The 16,463-nt window shown below is 38.3% G+C and overlaps 1 protein-coding gene and 1 non-coding gene across 2 annotated transcripts; both read right to left on the reverse strand.

Annotated features, from left to right (window-relative positions):
• Nucleotides 1–4,192: 4,192 nt before the first annotated feature.
• On the reverse strand, nucleotides 4,193–4,297 carry LOC137251533 (small nucleolar RNA U3). Its single transcript, XR_010953278.1, has one exon. It is a non-coding gene; the product is annotated as a small nucleolar RNA U3 (small nucleolar RNA).
• A 3,256-nt stretch (nucleotides 4,298–7,553) lies between these two features.
• On the reverse strand, nucleotides 7,554–8,541 carry LOC137247832 (trypsin delta-like). The gene has a single exon (XM_067778767.1). The coding sequence runs from the start codon at nucleotides 8,535–8,537 to the stop codon at nucleotides 7,773–7,775; it is 765 nt and encodes a 254-aa protein (XP_067634868.1). The 5' UTR covers nucleotides 8,538–8,541; the 3' UTR covers nucleotides 7,554–7,772.
• Nucleotides 8,542–16,463: the final 7,922 nt, after the last annotated feature.

Below are 16,463 nucleotides of genomic sequence, written 5' to 3' on the forward strand. Positions count from 1 at the left end.
TCCCTGGTCCACCTTTATGGCGATATCTCGAAAATGCGTCCGCCTATAGAACTAAGGCCCACGCCCTTTTAAAATACTCATTAACACCTTTCATTTGATACCCATATCGTACAAACAAAATCTAGAGTCACCCCTGGTCCACCTTTATGGCGATATCTCGAAAAGGCGTCCACCTATAAAACTAAGGCCCACGCCCTTTTAAAATACTCATTAACACCTTTCATTTGACACCCATATTGTACAAACGCATTCTAGAGTCACCCCTGATCCACGTTTATGGCGATATCCCGAAAAGGCGTCCACCCATAGAACTAAGGCCCACTCCCTTTTAAAATACTTATTAACACCTTTCGTTTGATACCCATATTGTACAAACGCATTCTAGAGTCAACCCTGGTCCACTTTTATAACGATATTCCGAAAAGGCGTCCACCTATACAACTAAGGCCCACTCCCTTTTAAAATACTCATTAACACCTTTCATTTGATACCCATATAGTACAAACAAATTCTATAGTCACCCCTGGTCCACCTTTATGGCGATATCTCGAAAAGGCATTCACATATAGATCTAGGGCCCACGCCCTCTTAAAATACTCATTAATACCTTTCGTTTGACACCCATATTGTACAAACGCATATTGTACAAACCCCTGGTCCCCTTTATGGAAATATCACGAAACGGTGTCCACCTATGGAAATAAGGATCACTCCCTCATAAAATACTCTTTAATGCCTTTCATTTGATACACATGTCATACAAACACATTCCAGGGTTTCCCTCGGTTCATTTTCCTACATGGTTATTTTCCCTTATGTTGTCACCATAGCTCTCAACTGAGTATGTAATGTTTGGTTACACCCGAACTTAACCTTCCTTACTTGTTTTTTTATATTTTTCTTTTATTTTTTATGAAGGCATTCTCAATTCTATTTGGCGGCCACCGTGGTGTAATGGTAGCGTGCTCCGCCTATCACACCGTATGCCCTGGGTTCAACTCCCGGGCAAAGCAACATCAAAATTTTAGAAATAAGATTTTTCAATTAGAAGAAAATTTTTCTAAGCGGGGTCGCCCCTCGGCAGTGTCTGGCAAGCGCTCCGATTGTATTTCTGCGATGAAAAGCTCTCAGTGAAAACTCATCTGCCTTGCAGATGCCGTTCGGAGTCGACATAAAACCTGTATGTCCCGTCCGGCCAATTTGTAGGGAAAAATCAAGAGGAGCACGACGCATATTGGAAGAGAAGCTCGGCCTTAGATCTCTTCGGAGGTTATCGCGCCTTACATTTTTATTTTTATTCTCAATTCTTTTCGAAATTTTCGTTTTTGTCAGACTTACGTATTAAATATGTATTTATATAAAATTAAACTAGGTAAAGGGCTAATTGCATATCTAACGGGTGGTGGCTAAATTCCCTTAGCACATTTCTTCGTTTTTAACTAAAAATTCGTGTTTTTTTTTTAATGAATGGGTAGAATTTCGACCACAAGCGTACATTTTAAGATGAATAATTTCTCAGGGTTTTAATGTACTTATTTGGCAATTTTCTTTTGTTCTCTTGATCTATTCATATATGTGAGATCAAGTCAAGACTTTAAGATCAACGTTTTGTCCCACAACCTTAGGGCCGTTTTAATTTGACGTATCCATATCCATACAAAAGAGCTTATCCAACCAACCTTATGGAAATCAATGTAACTGGTCAATGGTGCCATACCATAACTACCTTAGCCATAACCATACCATAGCTAACCAATTGGTTTTTGGTTTTTCGCAACAAATTAGGGGTTAGGGGTTACACTGAAATAACGGTTCTTGGTAGGGAAAAATCTCGAGTCGATCCGGTACATAGAACCGACTGCCTTGGAAGCGTAAATGTTTTTCGCCATATCAATTACCTAAAAATATTTTAGTTGGCGAATTTATTAACTTTTTGCCGATTTTATTTATTGTTTTGTATACGTTTTGCCTAAGAGACTTATTTATTGTAGTATATGTTTGTAATTTTTTGCGGTTTCTTCATTTTTATGAAAATTTCACAATTTTTAGGTTAAGGCACCAATAACTGATGCCAATTGATATCGATAAGTAAAGATATGGTTATGACTATGGCGTTATGACTATGTCAACTTTTCCAGACCCTTAAGACATTTGTATGCGTCACAAATTTATTGCACACACCAAAAGTTACATCTTTACATTAATACAAAAATGAATATTGTAATTACGAATGCTGAGTGGAATATCTACCTATCTCAGTTGCCATTTCGATTACGCCCTACCTGAGCATATACTCAATATGCTTTGACGTGAGGTGGTGAAGATGGGTTGGTATTCCATTTAGCAGTCGATTTATAACAGCACATTAACATTCCATCACTTCTCTTATAAACTTTAGAACTTTTTTATAAGTTATATTTGTATATATGCCTGGGAATTCGGGTCTTGCACAACCTATCCCAGTTGATACTACCGCACAAAGTTCTCCTCCCACAACCCCTGGTGCTCCAGAATCACCATCACATGAATCACTTCCACCAATTCCAGCACACATCATTGATTTTGTTAAAGTTATTTGTTCCGCCTTATACTTATTCGCACAATCCGACGTCGCTATTATGGGAACGACAGTAGTTCGGAGTTCAGATATAATATCATAATTGGATTCACTTGTTGAACCCCATCCACTAATTCGCATTGGTGTGTTTGGTGTCAATTCAGTACTACAAATTGGAATTATGTCTACTTGAGGAGTCTTGGTGAAGGGTTCACGCACTTTAATACCAGCTATATCCATATGATATGTTACGACAAAAAAATCAGATTGAATATATATCTTCTTCACTGTTCGACATTGTCCAGTTTCGCATTCTATATTGGTTACACCAGCTTTAACCTCAAATAATTCTTCTTCTTTGTTGTCCACGCAGTGCGCAGCTGTAATCACCATTTCCATACTAACTAATGAACCAGCGCATTTATATTTTTCTTCATAATATAATGAAACCATGTATGGGGTATCCTCTATCCTCGACAATTCGCCACCAACAATGCGAAACCGCGGGTTTGCGTAGCACAAAACGCAGCTATGCAAGGCAAAGAGGAACGTGAAATAGTTGCGTAAATACATTCTAATCTGCCACCTTTACTGCCGATTGTTAGGTATTAATTAACTGAAGAAAACTCTTGTTGGATTTATTTAAAGATATATAGCTTGAGGAAATTTTTAAAGTATCGGCTGAAATTTCAAAAGCAGGTGAACAAACAGTTTTTGTTCTAGCAAAATAACAAATTCAAGATAAATAAGTATATTCAAGAGAAATAAAATTACCGCAACTTTGGCAAAATATTTACTTAGTCTTTTTCAAAAGAAATTTTCCTTGTTATTGTTTATTTTATTTATGTGTGGCACAATTGAACTGTGGTATTAGATAATACCGTGACTGTATTTTTTTAATGATTAAATACATAAATGTACACAGACTTCTCTCATTAATTTCTTTTTGTTTCCAAATTGATAATCATTATAACATTAAACGTGTTAAAATTGTTTGTATTTCCGGAGCGATCTCGAAAACTGCTTAACCCGTTTGAATGAAATTTGGTACATACTAGATAGTGAATCACATTCTTAGACTTTCTATGTACGTGTTGCCACTGAGGATGTTTTACATAGTTGCATTCTGTTTGGAATTTGAGTAAAATTACATGAGATATGCCAATATGGGCATTAAACGAAAGGCGTTCCATTCCGAGTTCCAATAGAGTTACTTCTAAGAAATTATGTATGTATATTAGTCTGCATATCCCCTTCTACATCGGAAACGGTTTAATCGATTAGGAGGAAATCTAGGTCGATAGTGTGTTGGATTCTAAGAATTTTCACTTGAGTATGTGTTGTCACTGGGGATTGCGAATTGAAGAATTGTGTAACAACGTGAACAGTCCACATACGGAGCGAGCAGTACCAAGATTGGTGACGGTAAAAACTCTTGCCTCTTTCAAATCACCGCGTCTTGCTATCACCTGGTAGACCAATTTCAATATTTTTGTTGATACAAACGTCGTAGAGAAAATAACGCAATTTTTAAAAGCACATTAATTTGTATGTAGACGTTCTAATGCCCAATAGCTTTCCTTCTTGCGATGTCAGTACCCTACCCTAAACAGAGGACTTTGTCATATTAAAGCTTCTGAAAACAAATTTTTTTATCTGCTTGCCTCTCCCTCTTCTTTCATTTTGCAATTAAGGTAAATGAAGGCTTACTACAGAAATGATCCTGTGAAGTATAGTCTCTCTCTATTTTGTTACATCCTGCAAACCAATTTGCAGATAGCCAACAGGGGAATGTCCAACATCCAGCAATGTTCTGTATATTACATTGAGCTCCGAGCGTGATATATCATGGTATGATTGGATAGTTCTTGATAGACCATCCTTCTCCGACCATGCGTATTCAGCATCCCCCTAAAGAGGTTAGAGAAGGGAGGAACCTTTAGGAACTCTAGGTCAACGAACTGGACTAAATTCCAGAAACATGTAGAAACAAAACTGGGACAACCCAAAGAGGTTGCTAAAGTAGAGGACCTGGAGGAGTCGAATGAATTCCTAACAAGGACGATTATGACTGCGTATAACAAAGCTTGCCCTCTAAGAAAATTCAGAGAAAAAGTAAAGCCGCCATGGTGGAGCAATGAACGGAGTCTTCTAAGAAGAAAGGTAAAAGAAATATTTAAGCTCGAAAAGACCGCGGAAAGCGAAGCGTGTCGGGACAAGTACAGGGATCTACTGAGGATCTACAAGCGTGAAATTACCATGGGGAAGAGAAACTCATGGAAAAGTTTCTGTACGGACATAGAGTACTCCAGCGAAACAGCACGGTTGAAAAAAGTCCTAGCAAAGGGATACATAGTCCAGGGACTAATAAAGAAAGAGAATGGGGAATGGTCACGTAATAGTGAGGAATCCCTTGAGGTGCTTCTCGATACACATTTCCCATCGGGAGACGGTTTAGAAGAGCCAGCAGACATCACTCACACTTCGATCACGGAGCTAGTAGTGCCGGGCTTGGTGACCGATACCAAGATCGAGTGGGCAGTGAAGACGTTTTCTAAGTTTAAATCGCCCGGCCCAGATGGTATATTCCCGGCCATGCTACAAGTCTCAACTAGGGCGGTCGTGGAATGGCTTAAAATAATATTCGATGGGTGCATAAGATTGAATCATGTACCGCACTCTTGGAGAACTGTTCGTTTAGCTTTTCTGCCAAAGGCGGGGAAGATCGGTCACGTGTATCCCAAAGACTATAGACCCAATAGCTTAACATCATTTTTGCTCAAAACCTTTGGGAGGCTGATAGATGTGTACATAAAGTCCAACGTGAATGAAAAGCTGCTTTCCAAAACAGAGCATGCGTACACCAAACGCAAGTCGGTAGACACCGCATTGCATAGGGTGGTAATAAGCATAGAGAAATCCCTGGCATATAAGGAGTATGCTCTAGGAGTCTTCTTGGACATTGCCGGGGCTTTCAATAATGTTGCAAAATGGGCGATTATGGATGGTCTTAATTACATTAAAGTACATCCTGCCTTAATCAGATGGATCGGTTGCATGTTAAATTGCAGAAAGATTACATCACAACGGGGATTGTACGAGGCCACGAAATCAGTGGACAGGGGCACGCCGCAGGGAGGGGTGCTATCACCTCTGCTGTGGACGCTGCTCATCAACCAACTGCTCAGGCAATTCGATGAGGGACCCGTAAAACTTACGGCTTTCGCAGATGACATTGCAATTGTCATAAGTGTCATAAGTGGAAAGCGCCTTCCAACGATTAGTTCTTTGATGGATCGGGCGCTTCGGGATATTCATACCTGGGCATCTAATGTCGGGTGGGAAGTCAATGTGGAAAAGACGGATATGGTCTTGTTTACAAAGAGGTACAAGGTCCCAAATTGGACCAGGCCTAAGTTTATTAGGGGTGACCTTACAGGAGAAACCTTGCACAAAATATCTAGGAATCATCATGGAAGCTCAACGTGGAGGAGAGGGTAAAGAAGGCCTCAATGGCACTCTATGCATGTAAAGGAATGCGGGGGTGTACGTGGGGCCTATCGCCCTCTCTTTGTCATTGGGTTTTTACAGCGATTGTAAGCCCTATTCTATACTATGGAGTTCTTGTTTGGTGCCACAAAAAAAAAAACATACTTCAAAAAATTAGAGGGGATATGCAGACTATCGATGCTTAGTATTACGGGAGCCCTGAAAACAACCCCGACGGCTGCAATGTATGCCATTCTGCACATTCCATCTTTAGACCTGGTAGCAAAGAACAAAGCATTAACGACCGCAACCAGGCTCGGTGCTTCGGGGCAGCTTGAGCGCCGACCATATGGCCATAGTAGTATAGCGTCATCAATCACAAGACGAACAGACTACCTGATTCCTTATCTGCGCTTCGAGGGAGATCTTAAGGCCCCAATAGAGGTGGACGAATGGCGCGAGGATGATCAAATGGCGGACGAGGCGAAACATGTGTACACCGATGGTTCCAAAATAGTGGAAGGAGTGGGGTCTGCGGTATACTGCGCTGATCCGAAAATAAGCAGATCCTACAGGCTGGCGGATTACTGTAGCGTTTTGCAAACGGAAATATTAGCCGTAACCACAGTATTAGAAACCCTGGAATAGAATAGCTTAAGCTGCAACTGTGTTAACTTTTATATTGACAGTCAAGCAGCAATTAAGGCATTAATCTCGCATAGCGCAGCATCTAAATGCGTGTTAGAGTGTAAGCAATCTCTGGAGAGAATCGGGACAGAGAGAAGCATACATATATATTGGGTCCCAGGGCATATGGGAATAGATGGGAATGAAAAAGCGGACGAACTAACTAAAAAGGGCGCATCCCTTGAAGCTTGCTTCGTAGACGTCCCAATTATATTGGGCGAGATTTAGCGAAGGCGAGAGGTGCACATAATCGACCAAGCGGGAAAGGCGTGGGTTCAAGCGCGGGGCTGTAAAGTGTCGAAGATTATGTGTAGGTCTTACAAAATTAGACTAACACAGTTGACACTGCCTTCTGGCGTCACATGCCCTTAAATCAGGCTTGGTCAGTAATAGCAGATATAGGGAGTGCGGGTTGGAGGAGGAAACGATCGAGCACGTTCTATGCTGGGCCCTGCACCTGCCAGGCTAAGACGCCAGCTATTAGGAGCGATACAGCTGTCAGATCTATAAGCAACAAGTGGCTTAAGTCCCAGGATGCTTCTTGTATTTGCCAAGAGGATGGAGTCATTTTATAACATAGGTCCTGGTTTTTGATAGGGTTTTTCAGTTTGGTCGTTAAAACAAACTTCTGGTAACACTACGGACTCAATAAGTCTATGTGAGGTCCTCATGGGCCGGCCAGTTCAACCTAACCTAACCTCTCCCTCTTCTGCAATTTACTTTTGTTCTCATGATCTATTCATACATGTGGGAACAAATCAAATCTTTAATATTAACGTTTTGTTCCACAAACCTAAGATATTTGTATGCGAGACAAATTTATTGCACATCACCAAAAATTGAATCGTAAACATAAATAAGTTTGTATTAATAGATACTACAAAAATAGTTCTTCTCACTACGATTGCTGAGTGGAATATCACTCTATCTCAGTTGCCATTTCGATTACGCCCTACCTGAGCATATATTCAATATGCTTTGATGTGAGGTGGTGAAGATGGGTTGGTATTCCATTTAGCAGTCGATTTATAATAGTAAATTAAAAATTCGGCAATTTTTCTATAAACTTTAGAACATTTTTATTAGTTATATTTGTATATACACCTGGAAATTCGGATCTTCCACAACCCCTGCCAAATGATACCACAGCACAAAGTTCTCCTCCCACAACACCTGGTGCTCCAGAATCACCATAACATGCATCACTTCCACCAAGTCCAGCACAAAGCATTGTTTTTGTTAAACATTTTCTTATCCTCCTATACTTATTCGCACAATCTGACGTCGCTATTATGGGCACGACAGTAGTTCGCAGTTTAGCTACATGATCCCTACGGCGTTCACTTATTGAACCCCATCCACTAACTTGCATTGGTGTAGTTGGTGTTAATTCGGTACTGCAAATTGGAATTTTGCTTACTTGAGGACTCTCGCAGAAGGGTTCACTCACTTTAATAGCAGCTATATCCATATTACGTGTATTGGCTTTATAAGTAGATGGAATATATGTCTTCTCTACTGCTCGACATTGTCCAGTTTCGCGTACTCGATTGGTTACACCAGCTTGAACCATGAATAATCTTGCTGGTCTGTCTTGCAGGCAATGTGCAGCTGTTATCACCTTTTCCATACTAACTAATGAACCAGCGCATTCATGTTTTTCGTCAAAATATATTGATACCATATATGGGGTAGCCTCTATACTCGACAATTCGCCACCAACAATGCGAAACCGCGAGTTCGCGTAGCACAAAACGCAGCTATGCAAGGCAAAAAGGAACGTGAAATAGTTGCGTAAATACATTCTAATCTGCCAGCTTTACTGCCGATTGTTAGGTATTAATTAACTGAAGAAAACTCTTGTTGGATTTATTTAAAGACATATAGCTTGAGGAAATTTTTAAAGTATCGGCTGAAATTTCAAAAGCAGGTGAACAAACAGTTTTTGTTCTAGCAAAATAACAAATTCAAGATAATTAAGTATATTCAAGAGAAATGAAATTACCGCGGCTTTGGCAAAATATTTACTTATTCTTTTTCAAAAAAAAATTATCTTGTTATTGTTTGTTTTATTTTTGTATTGTACAATTGAACTGTATATAACATAATACCGTGACTTTATTTTTTTTTTTTTTAATGATTAAATACAGACAAGTACACAGACTTGCGTAGTACGAGTTAAAATTGTTTGCATTTCGGGAACGATCTTGGAAACGACTTAACCCATCTGCATGAAATTTCGTACATCGATAGTAAGTAACATTCTTAGACTTTCTAAGTATCGCTACAAAATGAATACTGACGCACCCCCAGCGGGTTGGAGGGAGCTTAAATTATACCCTCGGTAGGTATGTATGCCTGTCGTAAAAAGCGACTAAATTACCAAATTGATTCAAGCGGTTATTTAGCGCAACTCTTTCAAGGGTTGCCAGCGCAATATAAAGCTTCTCCAAACCTTACCTAGCTGTGGCGAATCCTGTTTATTTAACAGCCGAGGCTCTACCGACCCCAAGTTCATCATGGATCCTCATCGTGAGGAGGGAGGGCAGTATGGCCTAGAAAGTTTCATGTGGTCATACGAAATCGTTCCCGAAATAATTGGGATAGTATTTTAGTGTTGCTAATTAACGGAACGTACCGAATCTGCATCCGGCAAAAGACCATCAACATCGATAACACTCTCCAAGGCCTCCGGTGAGTATCCTTATCACTACAACAACAACAACAACAAGTGATGCAGTGCGTTGAATTTTTGAATACATTTTGTTGGAAGCGCAGAAATGTGCTTATTCTGATGAAATACAGTTTTGTTCGTAGCTCAAACAAAAAATTTTGTTATAAGCCAATATATGAATCAACCTATTAAAAGTGGGTTTTTGGCCCCTTACTACAAAATTTTTTGGTATATTGCAAATTCTAAATAAGTAGGGCCTTTGTCCTCAACTAGACCCTACAAACTGCGTTACATATCGCCAGGAGTATATTTTCGCATGCCAAACAATGCAATAGATGTTACATGATGATGCGCCAAAATGCAGTTTTCTCAAAAAGCTTTCGGGCAATTTTCGTAAAATTTTATTGCTAAGGTTATTTTAGCAAACAAAACACGAATCCGAAAAAATTGAGGTGGTCTAAAAAAAAGACATTTTATATGGTGTTATAGCAGAAAAATTCACAGTATTTCCAAATTGTGGAACTGTTAGGACTATTTCGTCTCTGAGCAAATCACGTCGCTGCCAATATAACGATAGGGTTGTTTTGTGCTCTGAGCTCATAGCTCATGCGTCTAAATTTAATTCAGGTAACTAACATTAAAATTGCTGAGGCACTTACGAATTAAATTGCCAAATGAAATAAATAATAGTTTAAAAAAACTAAAAAAACACGCTTTTATAGCACACCGAACTAAAAAATAGAAAATAATTTTCAATTAAAAAGAGTTTATATAACAGTAGTTGGTCGAAATTTTCATTGGCGACAACAATGTCATCCATGTAAATAAGATTTTCCTATCGTCAATCAAATCTCGGAAAATATTATAATGAAGCGCTGGAATACAGCAGGAGCATTTTTCAAACCGAAGGCATTTTGAGATATTCGTATTGACTGTTTGGAGTTACAAGTGCTGTGAATTTGATCGACTCCGGAGCCATATGCACTTAGTGGAACCCACTCTTCAGATCCAGCACCGAGAAAAACTTCTTATCTTCTAGATATTCGATACAGTCTTCAATCAGAGGTAAGGGATAATTGTCTCTGGCGGTAATATTATTTAATGCCCGATAATCTACGCACATTCGTGTTTGACCACTTTTCTTTTTCACCAATACAATAGCGGATGCATATGGAGAATCGCTGGACCGTATTACCCCCTCTTGTCTAAGTTCCTCGATAATTGTCTGTACTTGTGTACGCTCAGCATACGAAAGTCTGCGGGGAGCGCAATGGAAAGGAACGTCGTTAGTTAAGTGTATCTTCATTTCATACTTATATGGTTCGGGCTTTATGTCAGGGTTAATGTAAGCTAAATTAACAAGTCGACTTAACTCAACGCGTTGTGTACTAGACAGTTTTGGATTTATGTCGATGTGAACGGCGTCACAAGAAACGTCGATACTGAATACGCCAGGAACGTCAACATCACTAGAATTTTGAAAATCCCGAGATTCATCATCATCATATTTGTGTTCAAGTTTTCTAATAAGTCTAATTGGCTTTACAACGGCAACGTCTGCTTTAGATCCACTTACAATTTGCCTTAACATGGTATTGTCTTTCCTTAACATAGTATTGTCTTTGTTTCTTAACTCTACCAATTTCTCCTTAGAATATTTCCTAACAATACTGTTACGAATATTAGCAAAACTAAGGGGTGCTGCTATCTCTAAGCCGATGCTAAGCAATGACGTGAATTCACATCAATAATTCAATCATTATGTATCTACATAAACGAAACAATAATTGCGTCTACACATATGTACCATGTACGAATACGAGCAGCGGAGAGTCAATGCACAAACACATGCATATATCTGAGATACTCCTGAAAGTATGCAATGAGAAAAGCTATAAAATTGTGCAATTGTAGTTACAGCTGAGAAGTTTGAGAGCTGATGGACTAGTAGATTTTGGAAGCGCCTAGAAGATGCTAACGTTGAAATCAAGGAGTATAAAAGGCAACAAGTGTAGAGGCGCTGGAATTCAGTTTGATTTGAGATTTCGATTAAGACGCTATCTAGCGAGCAAGAGCACTATTATTTTGAATAGCAGAGTTTCATTTGAGCTATCAATCAGTTTGGTTATTAAGCAAGCTATTCGTTGCACGGTTTGAGTGTTATTGTGAAGTACTTCAATAAAGGCCATTTTGCATTATTACATATTGGAGTTATTTATTCAATAGTTTAGTGATTCGAACTTAGCAAAAGGGCAAATAAGAGGATTTTCAAGTAAATTCGTTACAATACTTTTCAAATAAATATTAAATATTTGGAGAAAGTCACGTCCCAAAATAAGAGGTACATATATCTGTGCTATTATTTGGTAATATATTCAATTCAATTTCATGTATTTTATTTTTAAATTCAATCTCACATTTAATTTTATTGAAAACTAATACATTTTCTCCTCCAATCCCCTTGTATTGGGTGATTGATCCATTTGTTTGGTCAGCCACCAATTCTTTTGGGACCAGTGACGCCTTCAGAAAGCTAACCGAGCTGCCGGTGTCAAAAAGAGAAAATATATTACTAACTAGTGTTTAATCGCATAAGTGCCTTGAAGACTGCGTTTCAACGTTATTGAAGGCATTGTCAATGTCGAGGAGGCTTGCCAATGATTTCTTAATGATCCTGACTACCTCGTGAAGAGCACTTTCAACTGATTTTCCTTTTCGGTATGAGTTACAATAAGAATTTGTTAAATTCCAGAGACGAGTATGGTAGTAAGACCATAAAAGTGGCTTATCACGCGGGCGCGATACCAAAGCCTAAGCACGCCCATAAAAAATGAAAAGTAGTTACATAGTTAAGTAAAAGTAATGACAAATGAGGAAGAACATAGAAATTTGACTTATTGCATTGTAAGTAGAAACAACGCACGTCGTTATGAACTATTCGAAGTTGAAGGATAAAGAAATACTGAAGACCTTCAAAATGTTGAAAGGCGGAGCTTCGCCAGGATAATTACCTGGTGTCACAATAATTGAATTTTATGACACGCACCCATGTTTTGTTGTTGTCATTGTAGCGTAATTTGCCTATTGAAGTGGCATTTAATGCATTGGCATATATGTGTGTTAATGTGTATACACGTGTAAGGGTGTATATGTGCTGAAGTAAATTAGATAAGGATTAATTGTTACCGCTCACGCATTCGAAATTCGACAAAAAAATTTATATAAAATTAAGGAATGCATAGCAACACGATTTTTTTTAAGAGAAGAGCGTAAAGAATGTAAATTTTTACTGTTGTCATAAATTTTTTTAAATGCTCATAGGTAGGCATGAGTATGCGCCCAACAAAAAAATTGAATTTATACTCGCTAAGAGAATACATCGAATAAGGCATATCTAAGTCACATTTGATTCACATGGATTGCTATGTTATTTTCACAGCATATTTACGAAATATTTTAGAAATGTTAGCAAACAATGCGTGCGTACATCTTTCTGCTATGCTCGTTGATCAACGACTACGCCACTACCACCACGATAATAATACTCGTACTAACAGTCACACAGTTACAGTTTCGAAGAGCCCTGATCTAAGTTAATACCTCGCTGAGAGACAACTGTGTGTATAAAGTAGAAGCCATGTAAAGTGAGGCCTACAGAAGGCGCTTACATAAAACTACTTCTCTCCTAGAGCCCACATTTTTGTATATGATGACAACCCATGCAAAGTAGAGTTTTATTATAAGAAAATTTCTTATATAGAGCAAACTTTATATGTAAGATTATTAGGCAGATAAAAGCCGCATATAATCCTTATAGGTATGGTAAAGGCTTAAGTAAGGCTTAGATTAAAACAATTATCCTCAGTGTGCCCAAATTGCATATATGAATAAAAGCATACGCAATGTTAAGTAGGATTTACATAAGAATTATCTAAAATAAGCCAAATCTTGCCATGAAAGTCAACGTTTTTCAATGCAAACCTTGTAAGACCTATAGAAACCCATTTGGCCAGTATGAAGTTCCTTCAAAAGAGCCAATAATCCGCATAGCACTTACAATACGACATTAAAGAGAGTAAAATGGTTTACTAACAGACCCAGTAGACGGCACTAACAGACCCAGTAGACGGCAGTATGAAGTTCCTACGTATTAGGCATTACAACTCATAGTCCTTACTATGCAACTTTAAAGAGAGTACAATGGTCTACTTACAGACCCAGTTCTGATGACGTTGTGTCCTTACTTTGGTTTATCTTTAACTTTTAAGAATATTATATTTCTCACTCCACCCTCTTTTTCCCACTCTACCTTCTTACCTCACTCTTTTCCTCTTCTATTTCATCGCTGAGTCCTATCACTTTTTCATTCTCTGCGACAATTTCTTCCTCTCCGTATTTTTCTCTGCCTTCTTGTTTTCATTCTCTCACTTACTTCTCTCATTTTCCCTTCTCCGCTCGCTCTAACTTTCTTTCTTGATTCGACCTCTATTTCGATCTCGCTCCTTCCTTTCTCTCGTTTCCTCTGTCAAAATTTCCGCAACATTTTCGGATGTGTGTGTCCTAATCTAGGCAGGAAGCTACCAATGTACGTAGCCGCATCCTTAATATGATTTTTAGGAACATAACGGTCTCTACTCCACTTGCCAAACAAACTTGGCAGGAAAACTGTGCAAGTGTATTGAAAATTCTAACGAAATCTACTAAGTAGATTTGGGGACATAGACTAAATCTTGTAGGATTGCTTAAGAAAACGGGCCTTTTTCACAATTTTATCTAATTCAATGAATGTGGTGGAATGCTAAACTAAACGTTTGGTTCGCAGCGAACAAACACGTAAACTGCTGTTTTTGAAGAATTAAAATTTTAGTTCAGAGGATTCGGGTTGCAATAGAAAGAAGAGTATGTTTCAAAAGATGTATGGGGCTTTAATCGGTTGTGTTGCATAAATGTGTAGGTGATGCCGAAATTAAAGGAGATTAAATGCAAATAAATACCAACATATTTAAATATACAAGTAGGATTGCTTAATAATGCAGACATTTTTCACCATCTGATCTAACTCAACGAATGTGGTGGAATGCTCTCGCTGTACGCGTTTTCAAACGTTTGGTTCGCAGCGAATAAACGCGCAAAATACTGTTTTTGAAAATTTTTAATTTTATTTCAGAGAACTCTGGTTGTAATAGAAAGTTATCCATATAGGATAGGATCAGTGCTACACTTTACCTTATATCTCATAGTCGTTTATACCTTTTTTTGCTGTGTAATTCGTTTATGTGTGTGTGCGTACGTATATGTGCATATGTTATTGTATTTACCTTTTTAATCGGATAAAATTCATAATTATTGTTATTACTGTCATTTGTTACTTTGTTTTGTGTTTTTTCCCTTCTTTTGAGTGCGTGCAGGTTGCACCCACTAAGCACACATACAATGACACTCACACACTCACACTTTCGCTTACGTTTGCTGGATTCGCGTGCGCTTTTCTATTAAAATTGTCTCTGGTTTTGGTCAACGTTGATTTTTATGCTACGCTCTTTTTCCACAGGTTTTACGCTTTTCCGTACTACTTCACCACGTACCCCCTTAAATACACCACAATTTCTTCATTTCATTTTTATACTCAGTTGAGCAGAGCTCACAGAGTATATTAAGTTTGATTGGATAACGGTTGGTTGTACATATATAAAGGAATCGAGATAGATAAAGACTTCCATATATCAAAATAATCAGGATCGAAAAAAAATTTGATTGAGCCATGTCCGTCCGTCCGTCCGTCCGTCCGTCCGTCCGTCCGTCCGTCCGTCCGTCCGTTAACACGATAACTTGAGTAAATTTTGAGGTATCTTGATGAAATTTGGTATGTAGGTTCCTGAGCACTCATCTCAGATCGCTATTTAAAATAAACGATATCGGACTATAACCACGCCCACTTTTTCGATATCGAAAATTTCGAAAAACCGAAAAAGTGCGATAACTCATTACAAAAGACAGATAAAGCGACGAAACTTGGTAGATGGGTTGACGTTATGACGCAGAATAGAAAATTAGTAAGATTTTGGACAATGGGCGTGGCCCCGCCCACTTTTACAAGAAGGTAATTTAAAAGTTTTGCAAGCTGTAATTTGGCAGTCGTTGAAGATATCATGATGAAATTTGGCAGGAACGTTACTACTATTACTCTATATGTGCTAAATAAAAATTAGCAAAATTGGATTAAGAACACGCCCGCTTTTTAAAAAAAAATTTTTTTAAATTAAAATTTTAACAAAAAATTTAATATCTTTACTGTATATAAGTAAATTAAGTCAAAATTCAACTCCAGTAATGATATGATGCAACAAAATACAAAAATAAAAGAAAATTTCAAAATGGGCGTGGCTCCGCCCATTTTCATTTAGTTTGTCTAGAATACTTTTATTGCCATAAGTCGAACAAAAATTTACCAATCCTTCTCAAATTTGGTAGGAGCATAGATTCTATGACGGTAACTGTTCTCTGTGAAAATGGGCGAAATCGGTGGAAGCCACGCCCAGTTTTTATACACAGTCCACCGTCTGTCCTTCCGCTCGGCCATTAACACAATAACTTGAGCAAAATCTGATATATCTTTACTAAACTTAGCCCACGTACTTACCTGAGCTCACTTTTTCTTGGTATAAAAAATGGGCGAAATCTGGCCATAACCACGCCCACTTTATCGATATCGAAAATTACGAAAAATGAAAAAAATGCCATAATTCTATACCAAATACGAAAAAAGGGATGAAACATGGTAACTGGATTGGTTTGTTGACGCAAAATATAACTTTGGAAAAATCTTTGTAAAATGGGTGTGACACCTACCATATTAAGTAGAAGAAAATGAAAAAGTTCTACAAGGCGAAATCAACAGCCCTTGGAATCTTGGCAGGAATACTGTTAGTGGTATTGCATATATAAATAAATTAGCAGTACCCGACAGATGATTTTCTGGATCACCTGGTCCACATTTTGGTGGATATCACGAGAACGCCTTCACATATACATCTAAGGGCCACTCGCTTTTAAAAC

The sequence above is a fragment of the Eurosta solidaginis genome, chromosome 4 (genome assembly GCF_040869045.1).
Source record: "Eurosta solidaginis isolate ZX-2024a chromosome 4, ASM4086904v1, whole genome shotgun sequence".
Lineage (NCBI taxonomy): Eukaryota > Metazoa > Arthropoda > Insecta > Diptera > Tephritidae > Eurosta > Eurosta solidaginis.

What these genes read in the sequence shown, in the direction of transcription:
- LOC137247832 (XM_067778767.1), bottom strand. Translation starts at nt 8,537, where the DNA reads ATGTATTTACGCAACTATTTCACGTTCCTTTTTGCCTTGCATAGCTGC.